Here is a 19184-nt window from a genome sequence, read left to right as displayed (position 1 = left end):
ATTTTAAAAATTGTCGAAAGACATTTTTTTTTTTTTTTCTCAAAGAATTATCATTTCATTCGTGTCCAACTAAACAACGAAATTTCTTTACCGTAATTGATAAATCGTATCGTATTTTCGTATCTAGAATATCATGCGGGTGAGAGCAGAAAAAATTCAAAAGTGAAACAGTGCGTTTTACCAAGAGGTCTAAGGTACGCATGCGTCTTGGAATATATCCATACAGCTGCAAATAATTTCGGGCGCGTCGGCGCCAGAACGATTTGCGCATGAGCGTTTCGACGTTTGGTGATTACGACCGAGATATTTTTCTTTTTTTATATTCGGTTTTTCGTGTGCTGTCACCTTGAGCTAAAATGGTGGCAAAATCATCCACGCGCGAGCTGCCCAAATCGCGGTAAATTATTCCGCCGGAAAAGCATCACGGACAAACACCGGCGTTGAAACACCTCCGATTACGCCTACATGAGCTTTTCTAATCCGAAAGTAATTAACGTAAAAAAAGGATGCCAATTAACGAGTAGCCGTTGACACGAGGAACCTAATACACATCGACAAATTGATAAGGTTTTTGGAAGATAATTCAAAAACTGAATGAAGAGAACTCCAACGATCCTCAATTAGGCAAGTGTTTTTATCTTGTGATTTTTATTTATAATCATTAAGGTTTTAGGACCCTACAATCTTATGCTTACGCAATCTACAGTGCTTTACGAATATATGTACACAGTGCTTCGAGCAATAGTATAGTATAATATTTATACGTCCATCGGTGTTAGGGATTATAGAATAAAAAATAAATAATATTGTGTAGGTAACGTATTTCTCGTTATTTCAATGTTGCGTAAACAAGTAAATGAGATGCAGCTTATCTCAAAAGCATACGTGGGAACTCTTTCCGATTGGTTTAGCGCATATCTATAATGTGACAAATTTAAAAAAGAGTAACAGACTTGATCCCCCGCACAATCATCTTGAAGTAAATGTTGCGTTTTTAAAACTGGCAAAATTTCGGTGAAATCTGGTAACTACAGCGTAGTTTTTTCGTACTCTAGTGTTTTGCTTATAAGAAATTTTCCTCTAACAATAAGGAATCGTGAGTCTCTAATAACTGTACAATAATCAACAGCATCTCACGATCAGCTTTACCTAAATGATCAAAGGAGCGATTTAATTCAGATCGGCACGATCGAACGGAGTGACGAAATGAACATGGCAGAGATACTTCGAAACGTATTTGGACCAGGTGTGCTAGCCGAGGAAAGCGCGGCAAAGGATACCAAAGATCGCGGAAAGCTTCCGGAGAAATCGGGATATGCGAGGTACTTATGCGCGATGAATAAATGTCGCTATGCACTTTTTACAAAGATATTCTGTGCTAATGATATTTTCCCACACAACTTAGGGTGGTTCGGTATCTTGGAACGGCGAATGATTTCATGAAAATGGTGCTGTCGGGTGAAAATGAGTCGGCCTCATCGTCAATGGTAGAGGAAGACGCGAGACCCGGTCGAATAGGGCCGAGAATTGTGCGTTTCGACGTCTCCACGCACCACGGTCTCTTCATCGTATCTCCGGATAGATTGAGCGTCAATTCTCAGAGTAACTTTAGCACGATGAGGGCAAACGTCGGTCTCTTCGCCGGCAAGTGGATGTACGAACTCCAGCTAGGCTCGAAGGGAGTCATGCAGGTGGGCTGGGGAACGGCTCAGTGCAAGTTTAGCCAAGAGTCAGGCGTCGGTGCGTTCCCGGGGATTCTTCTGCGGGCTTGTTCATTAACGCTATAACGGCAAAGTCGACGCGAAAATAGCGATCTTCTCGTGAGGAACATCCAAAATAACCGATTGTTGGCAACCTTGGCAAACGCAAGAATAACGCTACTTTTACGCCACCTTTGTCGCTAGCTATAGTGCCAAACTTTGTGAAATAGTCCACGGTCCTCGATATCCCTAATTGTTACTCGCGAGCATCCGTCAGATTCTCTCGGTCGCTCTTGTCGAGGCGGTTTTACTCCTCAATACTGACAGAATGGTAATCATACGGCGACGACGGCGACGAGAGAGTCTAGCGAGCCAGCGAAAGACAGTGGCGTCTATTTTTCAATTTGTAATTGAACCCGATTTCCGTACGATTTTTAGGCGACACCATAAACTCGTATGCCTACGATGGGAATCGGGTTCGAAGATGGAACGTAACGACCCACAAGTATGGGGAGCCCTGGCTCTCCGGCGATATAATCGGCTGCGCTCTGGACCTTGACCAGGGAGACGTGGAATTCTACAGAAACGGGAGGTCTATGGGAAAAGCGTTCGGGGGGATCTGCACGGGTGCTGGAATGGCCTACTTTCCCACAGTCAGCCTGGCGTTCACCGAAAATCTGACGGCTAACTTTGGCTCGACACCTCTGCGTTACCCGGTTCAAGGATATGAAACTCCTCAGGCATCCCCAGCCGATCAAGTCAGTAAAGCAATTCTTGTGTTCGAGTGGCTCAGGAAGGTGATACTTCTGATCGATAACGGACGTGAGTCCATGGTCGAAGATGACGATGATGAAGAGGGTAAAGTGCCCTTCTCCGAGACCATGAGCTGCAACGCTTTTCTTGCCTCTCTGGCAAGAGCTATCCTCAAAAATCTAGGACCACTTTTGGCGATACCTTACGTGACAGAGGCCGTCTTTGTTCGCTTTCTAAGGGAGCTGTCTGGCGCTGGCGAAAGTCCGGCAAAAGGTGCCGATTCGAGTCGCGTCCGAATCTGCCTCGATCTTCTTTGGACGTTCCTGGAGGACGAAGAGATGAAGTCCTGCCTTGAGAGCACCGTGGTCTATCTTCTCTCTTCATTTCGGCACGTATCCCTTCAACTCGAGTATCCTGACCAGTGCAGGAGCCTGATTCTTCTAACGAATCTCTGCCAGCACACTGCGACGAGGCAACATCTTTTGCAGCACATCCTTTTCGACAGGGTTCGCTTTGCTAACTTCGTCCATGTTAAGCCTCTGGATGAGAGTGGACTCGCAGAGGTCGTCGGTAGTACTTGGTGGGAAACTGACCCCGTTGATGGGGCCGTAGAAGTCAATAGGAAGCAGTATCTTCACGCCTGTGACCGCATCAAGAGCGCTATTTCCGGTATGTTCAGAACGGTTGAAAAGTGTGTTTGATGCTGCTGGTCTTTCACTTTTTGGGAAGTTTGATGAACCGACCGTAGTAGCGTAGCACGTAGCGTTCGAGACTTGCTGAACGGGAGGACTTTAGTTCAAATCCTCAGCGTATCGATGAGGACCTGAGCGACTACTCGCAAGATTGTTAGACGGGTGATGTCGGTCAGGTATCAAATCGACAAGCTGAGGTTTGCATATAGTCCCACTACACATGGGCAACGTTTTCTGCAGTTGCCCTTGTCCCTTGTGCGAATGCGGGTGTTTCTATTGAACATCTTAAGACGGCTACGGACGCATAGTGATTGACCATTTCCGCGATGAGCGTACTCATGCACTTGAGGGCTAGAAAAAAAATGTTACATGGTTTCACTTGATACCCCCGTATTATACCGATAGCATGAAGACTGATTAGTTGTCATCCTTTAATTCTTGAAGAGGTCGAGGCACTTCAGGTTGAGCTGCTTGTCACGCTATTGGACAACAACGACGGAACTCCATACTCGCCTACGTCGCGAACAATCTTCCTCAAGAAGTTTCGCCGCTTCGTCCAAGAGAACTTGATCTCAAGTCGCGTAAGTCGGAGCTTTTAGCGAGTCGCCGCAATGCGGCTTGTATAAACCCAAGCATTCAGTCCGAATTCCTACAGACGATGCCGGTGCTCCAGACCCCGCTGCCCATTACTCTTTGCTGTTTCCACCGGCTGCTGGTTGCCTTCAGGGTGCTGTGGGACGCAGAAATCGCTTCGCATCCAGTATACGTGCCATGCAGGTAAAAACTCCCCATATATTGAATCGCATTAATACTCTAAGACTGTTCTTTATCGCAGAGCCTTCTACGACGCGTCTATAAATTTCGCGGGGATAGACAGACTCGGTGGGGTCCTTTCACACCTGAACAAAACCTACAAGAACGAGCTTCTGCATCTTCTCGGTCCTGAACACGAGGTGCTAGTTGCAATGGAGCAGGCACAAGATCCGTCGAATCCTTTTTCCGGTGGACCAGCACGTTTAGGTGAACTTCCTCTTGCAATCCCTGCCTTTGCGAGAATGGTGACAGTCAATTCGTCGGGCCCGGCGAGTCCCATGATCTTGGAAAGGCTTGGCTACTTCCCTTACAGCCGGGAGGACAGGACACCGTTGCGGCTGGGGCCGGCCAACCCAGCAATGTCCCTCCTAGAGCTTCTCGATGGGATAATACTATTTTATCACGTCGCGGCGAAGAGACAGATTGCTAAGGTCGCCAGCCTTCGTGAAAGCATGGCCGAGTACATCACTGCAATGGCCGAAGTTAAGGCTCGTCTAGAGATTACCAAGAAGCAGCCGAAGGACCCCGATGCTGCTGCGATGAACCGCGAACTCGCAAGGACAATGGTAGTCTTCGACACTAAGCTCGCCGAGCAGGCGAGGCACATGGCGTGGGTCAGGGCGGCCGTTTACTCCAAGGAAAAACAAGCGCAGCTTGCATGGCTGCTGAGAGTGGTCACCTTGACTCTAACGTCCGCGAGTGAGGAGGGCAACATGTTCAGCTTCGTGCCTGACTTCTACCTCGAGGCCATGACCGACCTCAGTGTTGGGATCAGGAACCATGTACATCCAACCGCCCCAATTGAAGACATTCCTGAGTATCAAGAGATGCTAGTCGAGGTTGCACGGTTCCTGTGTGATCACTTCCTCGATCCACGGATTATTCACGCGAATGCAAAGGACACTCTCATCCTCACCTTAGCAGGATACGTTTCAAACTCTCTGACTCTTGGACCCCTCGAAAGAGTCCCGATCGAGTCGAGGGTCAAAGTCGTAAACAGTCTTTTACGGCCCTATGAGAACAGAGCTTGGGCTCAGTCCAACTGGGTATTAGTCAGATTCTGGCAGGGCTGCGGATTCGCTTTCCGATACGAGAAGAGTCCACATCTCGCGAAAAAGATCGGACCCAAGATGCTTCAGCAAGAGTCAATATCGCAGCCTATAAGTAAGTTTATAGCGATAGTACGTATTATTGAATGGCTGATAAAGAACTGGTCAGAAAGTTTCGTCACATTTCGGTTTCTTTTCCACAGAGCCATGTCCTTCTCTGATATACCAGGCTCACGTAAGGGACGCTCTTTTGTCAAATCCAACAACAACGACGCAGTTTTTGAACTCGCTTCTGAACCAGCTTAACTGGGCTTTCTCAGAGTTCATTGGGATGCTGCAAGAGATCCAAAACGTGTCTTCAAGACCAGAACGCGTCCTAATCGAGTCACGCCAACTTAAAATATGCGCAACCTGCTTCGATCTGGCCATTTCTTTGCTGAGGGTGCTGGAGATGATTGCTACTCTGGCACCCGGCGTTTTTACTGACGATTCTCAAGCCTCCAGTGAAAATCTACTTGCCAGGCTGTGCCAGGTAATACACCGTCAATAAATTATATTTCATCTCCTATTCCTTGATCCCCTACAGGCATGAATTCAATCGTTAATTTTATGGTTTGGACACTCGCAGCTGCTCTGCCAAATACTGAATCGTGTCAGCTCGCAGTCCGGTTGCTTTCAGCACGTTGTGCTACTCGATATTCCAGACTTGGAAACCGTTGACCACTTCCCAATTCTTACCGCAGTTGTTGGAATTCTGCTGATTTTGCTCAAGGAGGACGTATCAACATTCAAAAGTAATTGCTAAAATATAAAGTACGAACTGAGGCTAATCAACTATCGAAAACCATCAGTAGACACACTCTGCATATTGTACTTACAGCCGGACGCAGAGAAATTCCAAAAGTAACTAGAGCCCTACTTACTGAGCCCAGCTTCCAAATTGGCTCGCTTTACTTTATCCTCGGAGACTTGAAACCGAAGAATCAGAAGATCAAGAATATAAAGCCATTTTGCCTTCAAAACTGTGAGTAACTTTAAGTAATACGCCTATATTCGATGCTCGGTATTTTTCATCAATCCGTTGTTTCAAACATACCTTAAGACTTAGTAACTTCAAATTGGTGAAAGAATTTGAAAAATTCACTGATCACATTTCATTGACATTTTTTAGATAAAGAGGACGTCACCGAACAGGAGATAAACAGTGTAAGGGAGATGCTCAGATACTTGGACTTGAATAGAACAATGTTAACTGAGACCAAAGTATTGACCGACGACGAGAATATTTGTACAATTTGTTACGCGTATACGATCTCTGCGACATTCAAACCATGCAATCACCGTTCATGCCGAGCCTGCATCGCTCACCATTTATTGAACAGTAGAGAATGTTTTTTTTGCAAAGCTACCATAAACCAAGTTACAGATCTTGAAGGGGAATTGTTACATGACTTCACTAGTGACTACTTGCTGGAAAAGATCACCACTGACAGATCCTGAATTTTGCGGTGTTATGATAAAAAATAAGGTGACATGTTTATAAATTGTATGCAAAGAACAAACTTATCCAAGCATACAATTTCTCATATAGTTTTTTACATTTCATGACTGGCTTGACGTGGGTGTCGTTGCAAATATTGTTTATAAATTAGATGAGCAAAAATAAATTTTACCCACCAAGGTACTCGATCAGCAATCCATAATTCCTTTCAGCGTCTCAAAGAAAATTGGATGAATAATACTCGGAGTGATGAAAGGCAAATATTTATTATCAAAATAGGTAGGTAGTGAGATCACAATGGTTCTATAGTTCATTACAAAAATGTCAGTCTGAATTTGATAATTATTATAAAAAGTTTCACACTATAATATTATAATTACCAATAAAATCACTTATATTTTATCGTTTGCAATGATATCGTGCATATTTATAGAGCAACGAGTTTTTTTTCAGCTCTCATCAAATTGCAAGTATACCATTATCTTAAGTATATGTAGTAAAGTATTATCATTTGGTTGCCTTCGGCCTTCTGGAATGCTCTATGAAAGCCATATTTCAATTTCAAACGCACAAGCTATCTCTGATTCCGATTCTGAAACCTGTGACAAGTGACGAGGTTGATTTTTCCCTGACCATATCCTGTATGGACTCTACAAAGACAACGCCGCAAACAAACGCGCCTACGGCTAACAAAAATGCCGAGAAAATGACAATACACTTATCTTTGTTCAGGTACAAGTATGGATCTTTTATTAGAGTATTTTGTAACAGACAAATTCCTGGGAAAATAAAAATGAAAGCTGCTGACAAGGAACCCATCAAATTTATAACTGGTGTAATATCAGACACCGTGATAGCTATGACTAAGTTGAGGGCAACCCAAACCAGAGATAAAATTACTCTGGACATAAAAAGCGACTGAATGTACTCGGTGCAAAGGCCAAGGAACGCTTCGCGGCCACAAAATAAGATTATTGGGTAAGTTGTAACATTTTTAAGCGCGATCGCAACAATTGCAACTGTCAAAAATGTCCCACCATCCGAGTATCCCTGCAGAATGTCATCGGGTACCTTTCCGATTCCAAATGTCGAGTAGCCAAAAATCCCAGCTATGGTGTATGCTATGAAACAAACTAGCATACTGACGATTGCACAAACAGTGAACTTCCCAAGTTTTCGATCCTTCATGCAGGCATACATAGGTATCACAGACATGTGGCACTGAATGATGAAGATAACAAAAATTTGTTCAAATATTTTGTAGAATAAGCAATAACAATTAAACTTTTATAGTCAATCTATTATCAAAGATTTTGGGTCCTCGCCTATGTACATACCTGATAACTGAAGCATACCACAGGAACCACTTGGAATATTTCGGTCCAATGGATGGGCCACATTTTCATCGGCTTTGAGGGCTCGCCGTTTATTATGTAACTTTTATAAACTATCAACCATACAACATAGATTACTGCCAGACAGCCAAGAGAACTTACATAGCTCAACACATCCAATCTTTTTGAGAAACATAATGGAAGAATGAGGATACAGCAGGTTAGAGTAGATGTAAATCCTCTTGAAAGGTACCTGGAAGTCAATTGCAATTTATAGTTTAAATGATCGTTTCTTATCAAGGGTGGATGTTTCAAATAAGGGCAGTGAATTCTTGCAATCTTATATCGCAAACACCTAATGAATCATGAACGAATTCCTTTGGCACACAACAATCGTTAAAAAATTGCAAACAAGTATCTTTAATAATAGAAAAAATTACCAATAGTGGCAAAAATCGGTGCCATATACGGTTGCCAAAACTCTGTCGAATTGATCCCCTATGACGATTAGAAATGTAATGCAGCAGCCAAAGCTATAAACAACTACACAAATAGCGCAGAATGTTAATGACTTAGGTCCGCATACTCCAGCTAAAGTATCCTGTAGCGACGAGCTATTAGTGCTATCGCTACAATGTGCTAAAACTATTATTGCAGTTGTAATAAAAATGAGAAAGACCAGCTGCACTAATATAGAGGTTATTACACCGCCACTCTTATCAAATGCTTGTGGAAAATTTAGCAGACCAGCACCCAGTGTAGCGTTGACTATTAGAAAGATTGTAGCCAACGATCCTGCACCTAAAGAAAAATATAATAAGTAGCGGGATATGTATAATGCCAGATATCAAATTCATCAGAAACAATGTCGTGTATGGGACTCCTTAGCGTAAGCTTAGTGCATAAACATACCTACGGTACATTCTTGGCTAGATTCAGTGTTTGCGCTGGGTGCCGTTGTGAGAACAATTTCATTGCCGATCAGGCGCTCGTTATCTCTTCTCAAGTAGTTCATGTTGACAGTTCTCTGCTGTGGGATTTTTATAGATATAATTATGCACGTAAACGGGAAACTATCGGAAAAGTCGTATAAATTTTCGCGGATGAAATACGAGCAGATTGTATTGTATTTCTATGACAAGCTACTTGGTCATAGAGCAATATCAAGGAGCTGAGACATCACATGATAAGAAAATAAGCGATTAAGAACTGCGGTGATATCTACCCCAAATGCCCCTGTGACGCACACGCACACATAGGCATGTATTTATAAATATATGCGGCGTAATTCACACATTCAGGTTGTCAAAATGTTACATGTGCCCAATCTATGGTGTTCTATCAAATCGGTATTCATTACGTTGAAATATAATTTCACTGAAAACAGTTTCATCGTTACCTTTGTTTATTCTCACTGGGTCATTCACATGTGCGCAATGGTTAGGTTGTTTACTTTTTTTTCTTTTCCGATGTATGGCACATAATCGAAGAAATCTAAGTAGATAGATTAGAATATACGAAGCAAGTCTTGTTACAACATGTCGATCAAATTTTACATTTTACAACTGCGGAGACGAGAACTCTTCACTTCTCTGTGACAACTATGAATGATCACTATCATCTTTCGAGTTTAAAAGCAAAGCTCAAAGTTTGTTCAAAGCAAAGTCGATTCATGCACATACTATGCATAAATAATGCAAATGCGTGAAAAAATGTAATCATTGGTGCACTGCACATTCGCGCATGCGCATGTCATCAGAAATCACACTCCACAAATGATAGGATCGACTGCCGAATATTATCCACAATGACACTGCAAAGATAGCTAAAACTCCCTCAATTGCACCTGTTTCTCCTCATTACCCTTTGAAACTAAAAATAATTGATTTAAGCTGTACAAAAAAAAATTTTATTATAGCATAAACGTTCGTTTAGAACGGCAATCAATCAAGTCAAAACGCGATAACTTAAATCAAACTTTAACAAATACTCATAATGACTAAATATACCTATGTAATACATTTTTTAAATAAGATACAAATTATGTATTGGTTGCGAGATCCAGTTATAATTAGATCTATTCTTATGACTTTGTAATTATTTGCTACTCTTCATCCATGTCGACATCCATCGAAATTGAGAGAGATAGGATTGTGGTAATAGTAAAAAAATATAATTCGGAACAATTTCGCACATAGTAGTATTTATTGCGAAATTGGCGTCTGAGTCGAAAAAATTTCACGAGATAATAAAGCTGAATAAATACTTAACAATGGTGATATAAATTACGTAATAATATAACGAAATTTTCGTTAGTTGATGCTACATATACAATAGTCTATAGAACTAACTTGTTCAGATTCGTTGAGATTTTATGCAAATGCGACCTGTTTGTTGGTTCTTGTCATTGTCAATGTCGCTAACACAAAGCATCGACATTTTTCAAATTATTCGTGTGATCCAGTCTTATTATAATACACAAAATGAAGAATCAATTCAAATTATTAACCACATGCAGAGGGGGGTGTAATTATAATTCATTGTCGATGAAAATGTCATCTGGTTTTTTTCTTTTTGCTTGTCCATAATATTCATTAGATTGACAAGATTTCTGATCACGATTGTTGGAAAAATTATTTTTACAATATACTTTGTAAAGACGTCTTTGTATTTGTACAGTGCAGCCAATAGTATTGCGAATTGTTCACACTTCGACAATTTTCTCATTATTTCAAATTGTAGTCAAACCCGCATGTGTATATACTTTCAGTATTACGAAGGCTCGAGACAATAAATTCTCTAAATCATCTGGCAACATTTTTGCGATGTATATCGGAAATTATCAAATAATTTATGAACAAGTTAATCAACCGTGTTCAACATGTACATACATAAAATAATTACATCATTCGACTACAAGAATTAGTTTCTCATTTTCATATCAATTATTATCATTAAATCAAATACGTAAGTATATTGGAATATGGCTCTGATTTAAACTACGTATTGCAGATTGGCTTTACACTTTACACACATAGTAAACAATATAAAATACGACGTTGGTAATATTTATACTACGTAACAAATAAAACGTTATCAATTCATTATTTATAAGATAGATAATTAATAGGGACGTGTGACATGCACATGTGTGCAGTGGATTTCGATACGAAATGAGATTTATAATTTGGTGTCACAAAATAAGTTACATCTTTCTGGGTAATATCGACCCAATCTTCAACCATTATCTGCACCATAACTACATTTAGCTCTAATGTTATTGATGATACAAATTGTCAAGATAGAAATTCTTCTTTTTTTTTTTTGTATATTTCAACATTAATAGGTACAGTTGCAGATTTAGAGTGCGTTGTTCAAGTCAAGTCTTGGCCTCTTGTTGCGCGTCGCTGTTACTTCTTCTTGAGACTCTCCACCGCCGGACAAGAGCTCTCTTTTTTTATCGGCACTCTGCGGGACACTCATTTAGTGAGCAAATATTTACGGTACAGACAAAAAAAAATGTCACAGCAACTTGATCAAAACCAATATATTTCAATGCTAATAATTTTATCTATACGTTATTAGTAATACCTTTTTGTCCCACTGTTGGTGAAGATACCTCAGGAGAATAGTTGTCTTCTCAGTCACAATGACTAAAAATTAGAAAATCTATTTAATTCGAATACGAAAAAGTTTATCCTAGCATTCGCGAATCTGAGTAAGTATTTCAAAAGTAGTTGGTAGTAATAAGTTACAATGTAGTAATCTTGATTAATTAATTTTTCTGTTTTCTCGTTTCTATTCAAATAACAAAAATTCACTTGTTAACAGAGTGAGACCATGTCAGAAGTATTTCTCACTTTATAGAGAATTGTTTGGAAAAATAATGAAGTAGATATTCTAGTACTTTGTTCGGATGGGTAGTCCTTAGTAGGCAGATACACCGATGGTCTCTTGACACAAGTTCGATTTCCATTATCTGTATGAAAATTAGCAAAGTTGTTTTCATCATGTGACGGCAATCCTTTGAGAAATTCCGCAACAGACTGTAAATAAATATTCCATAAATTGATTGACGTATCTTAAATATGTATGTATGTACATATCATGCAAGGTGGAGTCTATTTGGTATGGCTTAATCGGAAGCAGTAATGCAATAATTCTTTCACTTACATTAAAAACAATTGTGAACAAGAACTGTGAAGTTAAATTAACCACGTTCGTGAAAATTCAAATTTTTTTTTCGGTGAAACGTAGTATTTTAAAATCACAGGGAAGTGGTACTCTGGTCGTAACCTAAAAAATTGGTCGATACATGCGAGGTGGAAAATAACTTACCATTGCTAATGAACGCTAATCGCAAGTTCAGAATACACAAAATCTGTAAATGGTGTACCGCGCTATAATCAAGTGCGAGAGTGTTCCGTATTTGCGAAAGAAAATCTTAGTTAAAATCATAAAAAAACAACCTATTTTCCAAATGTTTCCAAACGTATAGACACATGCTCTACTGAACCACTACCACGGTCGTGACCACTACAGATGGTGCGATAATGGTGTGTCTCCCCACTGAATTCCTACAGAAAAAGGGACTCTACCTTATCGGTTTCTCTCAATGTCGCGCGCAGCGCAACTTGACATTTCACAGTGAATGTCGCCAGCTGCCAGGCTCGCTAGGTTTAAAGAACAGTTGGCAGCAATGACTCACAGCATCCTAAACAGTGATACCACCTAAAATCGGAAAAAATTCCAGAGTCGAAAGTGTTGTTTATAATCTGGCAAGTGCAACGGTTCAAATTTAAAATATTCTCGCCGAGATTTTTGTGATATTCCATGCTTATCAGTGCCAATAGTTCTTGTTATTAGGTATCTGGAGACCTAGAATTCTTTATGTATCACGTGATAAAATTGTGACATTTTTAAAACAGGAGCAATTCGAAACACAAAGAACAAAATAATGTGAGTATAATTTGTGACAAATAAGCAATCCCATCCATCAATTCAATCAGTCTACGAGGTATATTTATTTATTTAACTTTCTCTTCGTGTGTGAAAAACTTTTCTCAGACAATCGTTCATCTGTATTGAAAATCTCGCGACTGGATTATTCTTTCAATAAGTAATATCTGTAAGTTGGGAGGTAATAAATTTTATAATTTACTTTCAAAGAAACATCTCTCCTAATCAATGTCTTTCAAGAGTGCCCAAATTTATATATTTATAATCGTATTGAAATAATTCTATATGTTTATGATTGCAATAAATATAATTCTTTTTACAGGCTCACCCGAAATTCTGCTGGTAGTAACCAACGACGATCTTCGGTAACTATTTCATGGCTGTCACTTTGATTCCACGATGGCTAAAGAGATAAGTTTATAAGTAGTTCTTATTTACTCATTTTGATATTTCTCTCAAACAGATCCTTAAGCCACCAAAATCTCGACAGCCATTTCAAGATTTGGATTTCAATGCTTCATCATCTGAGACAAGTCCAGATAGTATAAAGAAGAGACGTGTAAGCTTTGCCGAAAAGAAGCACGTCAAGTAAGCGTTACCAAACATAAATTATCTGAATTTAAATGAGATCTCATTAAATAGGAGTTGCAATATGGTTACTTGATGTTTATTTGTGCAGAGAATTTTGTGACCACAAGGAGCAGGGTACAATTTGGGATAATACTTACGAAGAAGCTGATCAGAATATCTCAAAGTCGATGGAAACTACAAATGAGAATATAAACAGTAACAATCTGGATATAGAAAACAACAAAAGTGTAGAGATCGGAATGAGAGAAATGGGTTCTGCATTTGTTTGCAATGAACATGAGTCAATGCATACCGACGCATGTACAACCATGGATCAAAATAATCCAATCTATTCTTTGACCAAAGTATTTTCCAACTCAGCCACGGACATTCAATTTACCGATGTCATTGCCTGTAGTCGTGGAAATCTGAACCATTTAATGTCTCAAACAATATTTTGCAACGATGTTGATTTGGACACAACTGAGATGGTTGGTGGGATCGAGCAGACAGTTTCTGTCAGAAGAGCCATTGACTCTCAATCGACATATACAGCTATTGAGAAAGACATTAAAAAACATGAAAGTACCATGCTTTTTAATGACAGTGACGGCGAGATGAAGTTCACCCAAGTTATCAGTGGTAAAAATATGCAGTTTTCAACACCTATCAAGATAGTTCCACATTCAGAAAAGGTGAATATAGAATCTCCTATAGAAAATCAGACTATAATATTTGATGACTCAGGGATGGATCTGACTTTGACAAAATCACACTCAAATCCGGGCTTAGATAAAGAAAATAATATGACGATCAACTCCAAAGCTACTCATAATGATGAGCAACACATTAAGAATAATTTAGAAAGCAATTGTTGTATGAACGAACATGAAGTTGCTCGGGCCATCAACAAGACTGTATTTTTCAATGATTTTAGTTGCGACATAACAAAAGCTATCGGTAATGTAAGACACTTGTTGCCTGTCAGGAATTTATCTGAAGATAAGATGGCATCACGAAGAATGGCGCCTGTGTCTAATGAATGTCAGACTTCCTGTAAGACTTTACTGGACAAATCTGTTGAATATCAACTCAACAATGTACCTTTTATGACAAAAGACATCAGGATACTGTCAAAGCATTGTGATCAGGAGTTAAAAATGTCTAAAAAGTCTGAAGAAGATACGGCAAAATTAAGGGATAAAACTATTTTCTTTAATGACATTGGCTGCGAAATGACAGAGGCAATCGATACATTAAGAACTGGTCCAGATCAGAATAGAAATTCTAGCGATACAAATGATGTGCAGCGTGTCATGAAATTTGAATTGCCTGTGAGTAAACAACATGAAAATATGGCAAAATTAAGGGATAAAACTATTTTCTTCAGTGACATTGGCTGCGAAATGACAGAAGCAATCGATACATTGAGAACTGGTCCAGATCAGAATAGAAATTCTAGCGATATAAATGACATACAGCATATTATACCATTTGAATTGCCTATGAGTGAACAACATGAAAATAATTTAATGTTACAGAAATTTAAAAGATCTGACAATCTTTTTTCTACCAGTAAGCCCAGCAGCATAGAATCTGCACCGGAATTAGTAGTTGAAAATAAGGATCAGACAAACTCATGCGATGACTCGTGTATGGAATTTACTACAGCAATTACTACAGCTAAAAACATAGAAGATGACAGAGATGAAAATCTTATATTGGAAATCAATCATCCTGCACTATTTAATAATTGCAATATTGATACTACCCAGATAAATCCGGAATTACATGTAGAAGAGCAAATCACGCATTTGGGCACTGATTCAATTTCTGTTGAAATTGAAACTCAAGAACCACAGAATGAAATAAACCGAATACCTAGAGAGAGCACGAGAAATATTGAAAACAACGAACGCTGTGATTCCTCAGAGAACGAAAGAGCTGAACACGATGCTGGCATCATCAGCTCTCCGAGCATAGCTCTGGATAATCTTAACGCCGAAGTGAACGTAAAAGAGCAAGATTTGTCGTTCAACACAGGCATCATGTCAAGTGAACCACAATTCAGTAAGAAGAGGAAGTCGGATGAGGGTATGGAAATTATGGAAACAAGCAAATCATCGGATCAAATGTTGCTAAACAAAAACTCTGAGAATGGCTTAGTACAGCATTTAGTTGATAACGAATTGGTCAATACAAGTAACGACAGTCTGTCTAATATGATTACTCCGAGGTCTAAACGGCTTAAGATAGCAAGTCCCAATGCTGAAGAAAACTGTGTATTCACCAAAGAATACTCTGTCACTAAAAACTTGGAGTTGCAGGAAAATACGAGTTTCCAAGTGATCAACGCACCTCCATCAAGAAATACAGTTATGCATGAATCACAAAGCACAATATCTATAGATAGAACGATCGGAAGCAATTGTGTTAGTGATGTTGCTGACGAAAAGCAAAAAAGCAGCGAAGAGATGACTACTACAATTCCTGCTCCAAATTTCTGTGAAGATCCTGAAATCTTGATGATTAGTCAGAATGACGATTCAAAACCTGCAGCTTCACTGACTCAGACTAAAGATGTCATCAGCGGGAAGGAATATTCTTTCATAGAAGCAAAAGGAACAGACCCATATTCCGATTCAGATTTGGAAATTACGGAGCTGCCGCATGTTTGTGAGGAACAGAAACCAGCCTCAGTAGAGTGTGATAAAAGTTCGCAAAGTTTCTTGATGCCAAAGAAATGTGTGGAGTACAATGACAATTGTTGCTTTGTGATGTTCAGTGAAGAACTTGCGAAGTATGCTCAAAGGTGAGTCGACGATGCTCTAAGACCTGAAAAATAAGTCAGGAAACTGAAATTGCATTGATAATTAATTATTGAAATAACATTTTCGATTTCAGAGATAATTGCATTTGGGAAATAAGGTCACTGGATACAGAAAAAGTCATAATCGACTTTATTTCAAAATCCCTCGTCGTCATAATAAATCTTGAAGCAAATAAAGAGTTGACTGCACCTTATCTAATTACACATATTAGAATAATTTCACTTCTCCCGGGTACGTTGGAATTTTATTTGACTTAAGACAACAAATCTCCAATATAAACAAACCGATAACAATTCGCATTAAAAATATATTTGATACAGATTCTGCAGACGATGATATTTCTCTGGTCCATAATATACTATTAAAAAAACTCGATCCTGAGCATTTGAAATTGGTACATCGAACAACGCAGGGTATTTTACCTTTGCTAGACTTGATTTCAAACAAAGTGAAATTACTGATAGATTTTATGTACGAGTTTGATAAGCTGCGGGATTTTCATGCGATAACAAGATCGGGAAATAGGTGAATATAGAAAATCATTTAATCTTGGAAATGACTTGAGAAAAATAGCTATTCCTGTTAAGCTTAAAATCGGCGCATAGGGCAATAAAGATTTACATTTATCTCACAGGATATCGTTTCAACTTCATAGCTACAAAGTACAACTGGTGATAAAAGTTACTGTAGATCTTGAGCAATTTGAAGATATTAGGCCAAATGACGTAACCGTGGAATGTCTTTTAGGTAACATAAAGTAAGTTTTTCATCACACTTTTCTATCCACTTGAATCACACGAGAAGTCCTTACCCTTAATCTATATCGCTTATATATGCAATTATAATGCACAAAAGTGATTCAGATTTATGAAGAACCCTGTACTTACATGTTATATTCTTTTTTTTTTAGAGAAAAAGATATCAAGCAATTAATCACCGGTGTGAAAAAGGATCACAGATTCTTGACCAGATGGATCGACGCCGTTAAGGAGTATATCGCGTTAGTTGTCGAAAAATGACACTTATCTGTCAAACTCTAGTTTATTATATCAGATTTTAGAAGCAAGTAACTCGATGCCAAGCGTCCTCAAGGTGTTCGTGAATTTTACAAGATAATTAGGTAAGTTGATTTTTATTTCCAACTTGTAAAATGTTCAAAAATTGGTCTTGGAATATGGTGGCAATAATGACGTTAATTGTAGATAAGTTAATTAAGAAGAAAAGTATAGAATACGTACATTTTTATACTAGATATATGTATATGTGTTCATTTTTTAATTTTCATATGATACATGACATGAAAGGTCCACACCTGTGAACATCGGCGAAACTTATTCTACCGTATTACGGTCTGTAATTTTCAACCCGAAGTAGTATCAGTAGCACGAGGACAGACATCGTAGTTTGAAACTACACCTTCTTAGAAATGCTGTAGTGAAAAAAAAGCCCGGATACCGCTTATACCAATTTTGAATAACTTTGACGAACAGAAACATGGTCACGTTTGCGGCAGACGAAGATTGATAGGATCAATTATAATTAAGGTTTGGATTATCGGTTATCAATATAGGCCGGTAGGCGTAAAGCGTGGAGAAGAAATTATATCTAATTAACAGCGCCGTCTGATTTTTTATTCTTGATTTTCGTAAAGGGCCTTCCCACGGAAGCGGCGTGGGCTTTACCTGCGAGATATATCACCCGATTTTATGAACGGAATGTCAAGTTGTCGACTAGAAAACTCGATCTCACGAAGTTTCGAAATTTTCGAGTACAGTTATCATATTACTATGTATACGTAGGTTTAGGTACATACGCTCGAATACTGTATACATAATGCGGTATATGTATGTAAAATTTTGTTTACAGTAGTAGAATTTCTAAGAACAATCGTAAACCTTGGAGCTACCGTTTGTTCACACCTAGCATAAACATGCCTCGTACAAATTTATTGAATCCAAAACTTCCTAATACTATCAAGTATAAATCATTCGATGTTTTTTTATTTTTCTAACTTTCTTCCATTGTTAAAGGAAAAATTCAGTAGACATGACACAACTTTTCAAGAAAACAAATATCAATTAATTCGCCAATTGTTAATGCTAACACGACCGAACGTTCCTATAATTTTTATCGCCCTACAAGTATTTCCTTCGTATGGGATACGTCCAGCGGCAGTTATACAGATAGATTGAAAGGTAAGGAAATAATTTATGAAAAAGGCAATTGATTTGGGTATCAGACAACAATTCAAGATAATTAAATGAATTGTACAGAGGGAATAGGCGATATTGAAAAGCGAGGAAAATGAGGATCATTAGGTGTAATGGTTATTGGAAGATCGTTTTATCTCTCTTTCAATGGGAGAGCGATCACTGGTTTGGGTTTCGGGACTCGTTCGGCGGCATCTCCCGAGGGCGACGCGACGGGTGTAACCGTCCGTTGGCTGGTTACAGCGCGCGAGTCCGCCCACGCTTCGTTCTGCGCGGCGCGGTGCGGACCGATTACAACACTCACGTTCTGTCCGAATTGCTTCAGCCATTGATGAAACCTGCGGAGAGTTACCGGTGGCCGAAGGTGCAGCCCCGCAGACCGGTTTCGACTTTCACGTGGCTTTATCGAGCGCGCCCGCCTCACGCCAGCGTGCTGTTCCTTCCTATCCAATCGTTCGGATCTCCGTATGCCGCGGCTATCTATTTAACGTATCGCTTTTACGCCGACCTCGTGTTCCGTATATTTATAAAACCGCACGACTCCGTAGGCAAACTACCCGCACGTGTATTCTTCATTATCGTATTTGAACTTGTACATAAGTACATACATCATGCACTCAACTTTCCTATACCTGCGGGTGCAGGTAGCGCGTCGTAAATCACATCTTATACCCCATGCTTGTACATGTTATACCTATATACTCTCTTCGAACGATTCATGTAACATTCTGCAGTAGCAAATATCGCGGGATTTTTATTGATTTTTATTTGC

The 19184-nt window shown here is 39.4% G+C and overlaps 4 protein-coding genes across 9 annotated transcripts; 2 read left to right on the top strand and 2 right to left on the bottom strand.

The window, feature by feature from the left end:
* Nucleotides 1–72: 72 nt before the first annotated feature.
* LOC107224876 (E3 ubiquitin-protein ligase RNF123) lies at nucleotides 73–7191 on the top strand. Of its 5 annotated transcripts, none has more exons than XM_046741711.1 (11): nucleotides 73–624; nucleotides 1180–1322; nucleotides 1406–1740; nucleotides 2139–3122; nucleotides 3590–3726; nucleotides 3786–3922; nucleotides 3981–5122; nucleotides 5211–5539; nucleotides 5636–5801; nucleotides 5888–6031; nucleotides 6179–7191. In XM_046741711.1, exons 2-11 carry the CDS (start codon nucleotides 1207–1209, stop codon nucleotides 6505–6507), a joined length of 3819 nt encoding a protein of 1272 aa, XP_046597667.1. In that variant the 5' UTR covers nucleotides 73–624; nucleotides 1180–1206; the 3' UTR covers nucleotides 6508–7191. The 5 variants fall into 5 exon arrangements, with proteins under 5 accessions (XP_046597667.1, XP_015520598.2, XP_015520597.2 ...); XM_015665112.2 differs by having other exon boundaries at nucleotides 1130–1322; nucleotides 3819–3922; XM_015665111.2 differs by having other exon boundaries at nucleotides 1130–1322; nucleotides 3801–3922.
* Nucleotides 6759–9546, bottom strand: LOC107224893 (putative sodium-coupled neutral amino acid transporter 7). The gene is made up of 5 exons (XM_015665133.2): nucleotides 9242–9546; nucleotides 8755–8872; nucleotides 8283–8643; nucleotides 7846–8095; nucleotides 6759–7729 (listed from the first exon to the last, which is right to left on the bottom strand). The coding sequence occupies exons 2-5, from the start codon at nucleotides 8855–8857 to the stop codon at nucleotides 7070–7072; spliced, it is 1374 nt and encodes a 457-aa protein (XP_015520619.2). The 5' UTR covers nucleotides 8858–8872; nucleotides 9242–9546; the 3' UTR covers nucleotides 6759–7069.
* Nucleotides 9547–11082: 1536 nt separating this feature from the next.
* On the bottom strand, nucleotides 11083–12406 carry LOC107224848 (DET1- and DDB1-associated protein 1). The gene is made up of 4 exons (XM_015665059.2): nucleotides 12181–12406; nucleotides 11750–11888; nucleotides 11434–11495; nucleotides 11083–11310 (listed from the first exon to the last, which is right to left on the bottom strand). The coding sequence occupies exons 1-4, from the start codon at nucleotides 12181–12183 to the stop codon at nucleotides 11203–11205; spliced, it is 312 nt and encodes a 103-aa protein (XP_015520545.1). The 5' UTR covers nucleotides 12184–12406; the 3' UTR covers nucleotides 11083–11202.
* A 146-nt stretch (nucleotides 12407–12552) lies between these two features.
* On the top strand, nucleotides 12553–19140 carry LOC107224845. 2 transcript variants are annotated; one of them, XR_006904710.1, is made up of 9 exons: nucleotides 12553–12801; nucleotides 13124–13166; nucleotides 13265–13389; nucleotides 13481–16183; nucleotides 16276–16433; nucleotides 16523–16727; nucleotides 16837–16959; nucleotides 17113–17322; nucleotides 17507–19140. XR_006904710.1 is itself a non-coding variant. In XM_046741785.1 (8 exons), coding segments are annotated over exons 1-8 (3468 nt in total). In that variant the 5' UTR covers nucleotides 12553–12799; the 3' UTR covers nucleotides 17222–19140. The 2 variants fall into 2 exon arrangements, 1 of the variants encoding a protein (XP_046597741.1); XM_046741785.1 differs by having other exon boundaries at nucleotides 17113–19140.
* The last annotated feature ends 44 nt before the right edge of the window (nucleotides 19141–19184 follow it).

This window comes from Neodiprion lecontei, chromosome 1, assembly GCF_021901455.1.
Source record: "Neodiprion lecontei isolate iyNeoLeco1 chromosome 1, iyNeoLeco1.1, whole genome shotgun sequence".
Taxonomy (NCBI): domain Eukaryota; kingdom Metazoa; phylum Arthropoda; class Insecta; order Hymenoptera; family Diprionidae; genus Neodiprion; species Neodiprion lecontei.
The sequence above is the reverse complement of the archived record's forward strand: the minus strand, read 5'-3'. Positions and strand labels throughout refer to the sequence as shown.

What these genes read in the sequence shown, in the direction of transcription:
- LOC107224876 (XM_046741711.1), top strand. Translation starts at nt 1,207, where the DNA reads ATGAACATGGCAGAGATACTTCGAAACGTATTTGGACCAGGTGTGCTA. An exon ending in GTCAATATCGCAGCCTATAA is followed by an intron (nt 5,123 to 5,210) that starts GTAAGTTTATAG and finishes TCTTTTCCACAG; the next exon opens with AGCCATGTCCTTCTCTGATA. An exon ending in GCCATTTTGCCTTCAAAACT is followed by an intron (nt 6,032 to 6,178) that starts GTGAGTAACTTT and finishes GACATTTTTTAG; the next exon opens with ATAAAGAGGACGTCACCGAA.
- LOC107224893 (XM_015665133.2), bottom strand. Translation starts at nt 8,857, where the DNA reads ATGAACTACTTGAGAAGAGATAACGAGCGCCTGATCGGCAATGAAATT. An exon ending in ACCGATTTTTGCCACTATTG is followed by an intron (nt 8,096 to 8,282) that starts GTAATTTTTTCT and finishes ATTGACTTCCAG; the next exon opens with GTACCTTTCAAGAGGATTTA. An exon ending in TGGTATGCTTCAGTTATCAG is followed by an intron (nt 7,730 to 7,845) that starts GTATGTACATAG and finishes TTCATCATTCAG; the next exon opens with TGCCACATGTCTGTGATACC.
- LOC107224848 (XM_015665059.2), bottom strand. An exon ending in GGACTACCCATCCGAACAAA is followed by an intron (nt 11,496 to 11,749) that starts GTACTAGAATAT and finishes TCTAATTTTTAG; the next exon opens with TCATTGTGACTGAGAAGACA. An exon ending in ACCAACAGTGGGACAAAAAG is followed by an intron (nt 11,311 to 11,433) that starts GTATTACTAATA and finishes AGTGTCCCGCAG; the next exon opens with AGTGCCGATAAAAAAAGAGA.
- LOC107224845 (XM_046741785.1), top strand. An exon ending in AATAATTTCACTTCTCCCGG is followed by an intron (nt 16,434 to 16,522) that starts GTACGTTGGAAT and finishes TATTTGATACAG; the next exon opens with ATTCTGCAGACGATGATATT. An exon ending in TGTCTTTTAGGTAACATAAA is followed by an intron (nt 16,960 to 17,112) that starts GTAAGTTTTTCA and finishes TTTTTTTTTTAG; the next exon opens with AGAAAAAGATATCAAGCAAT.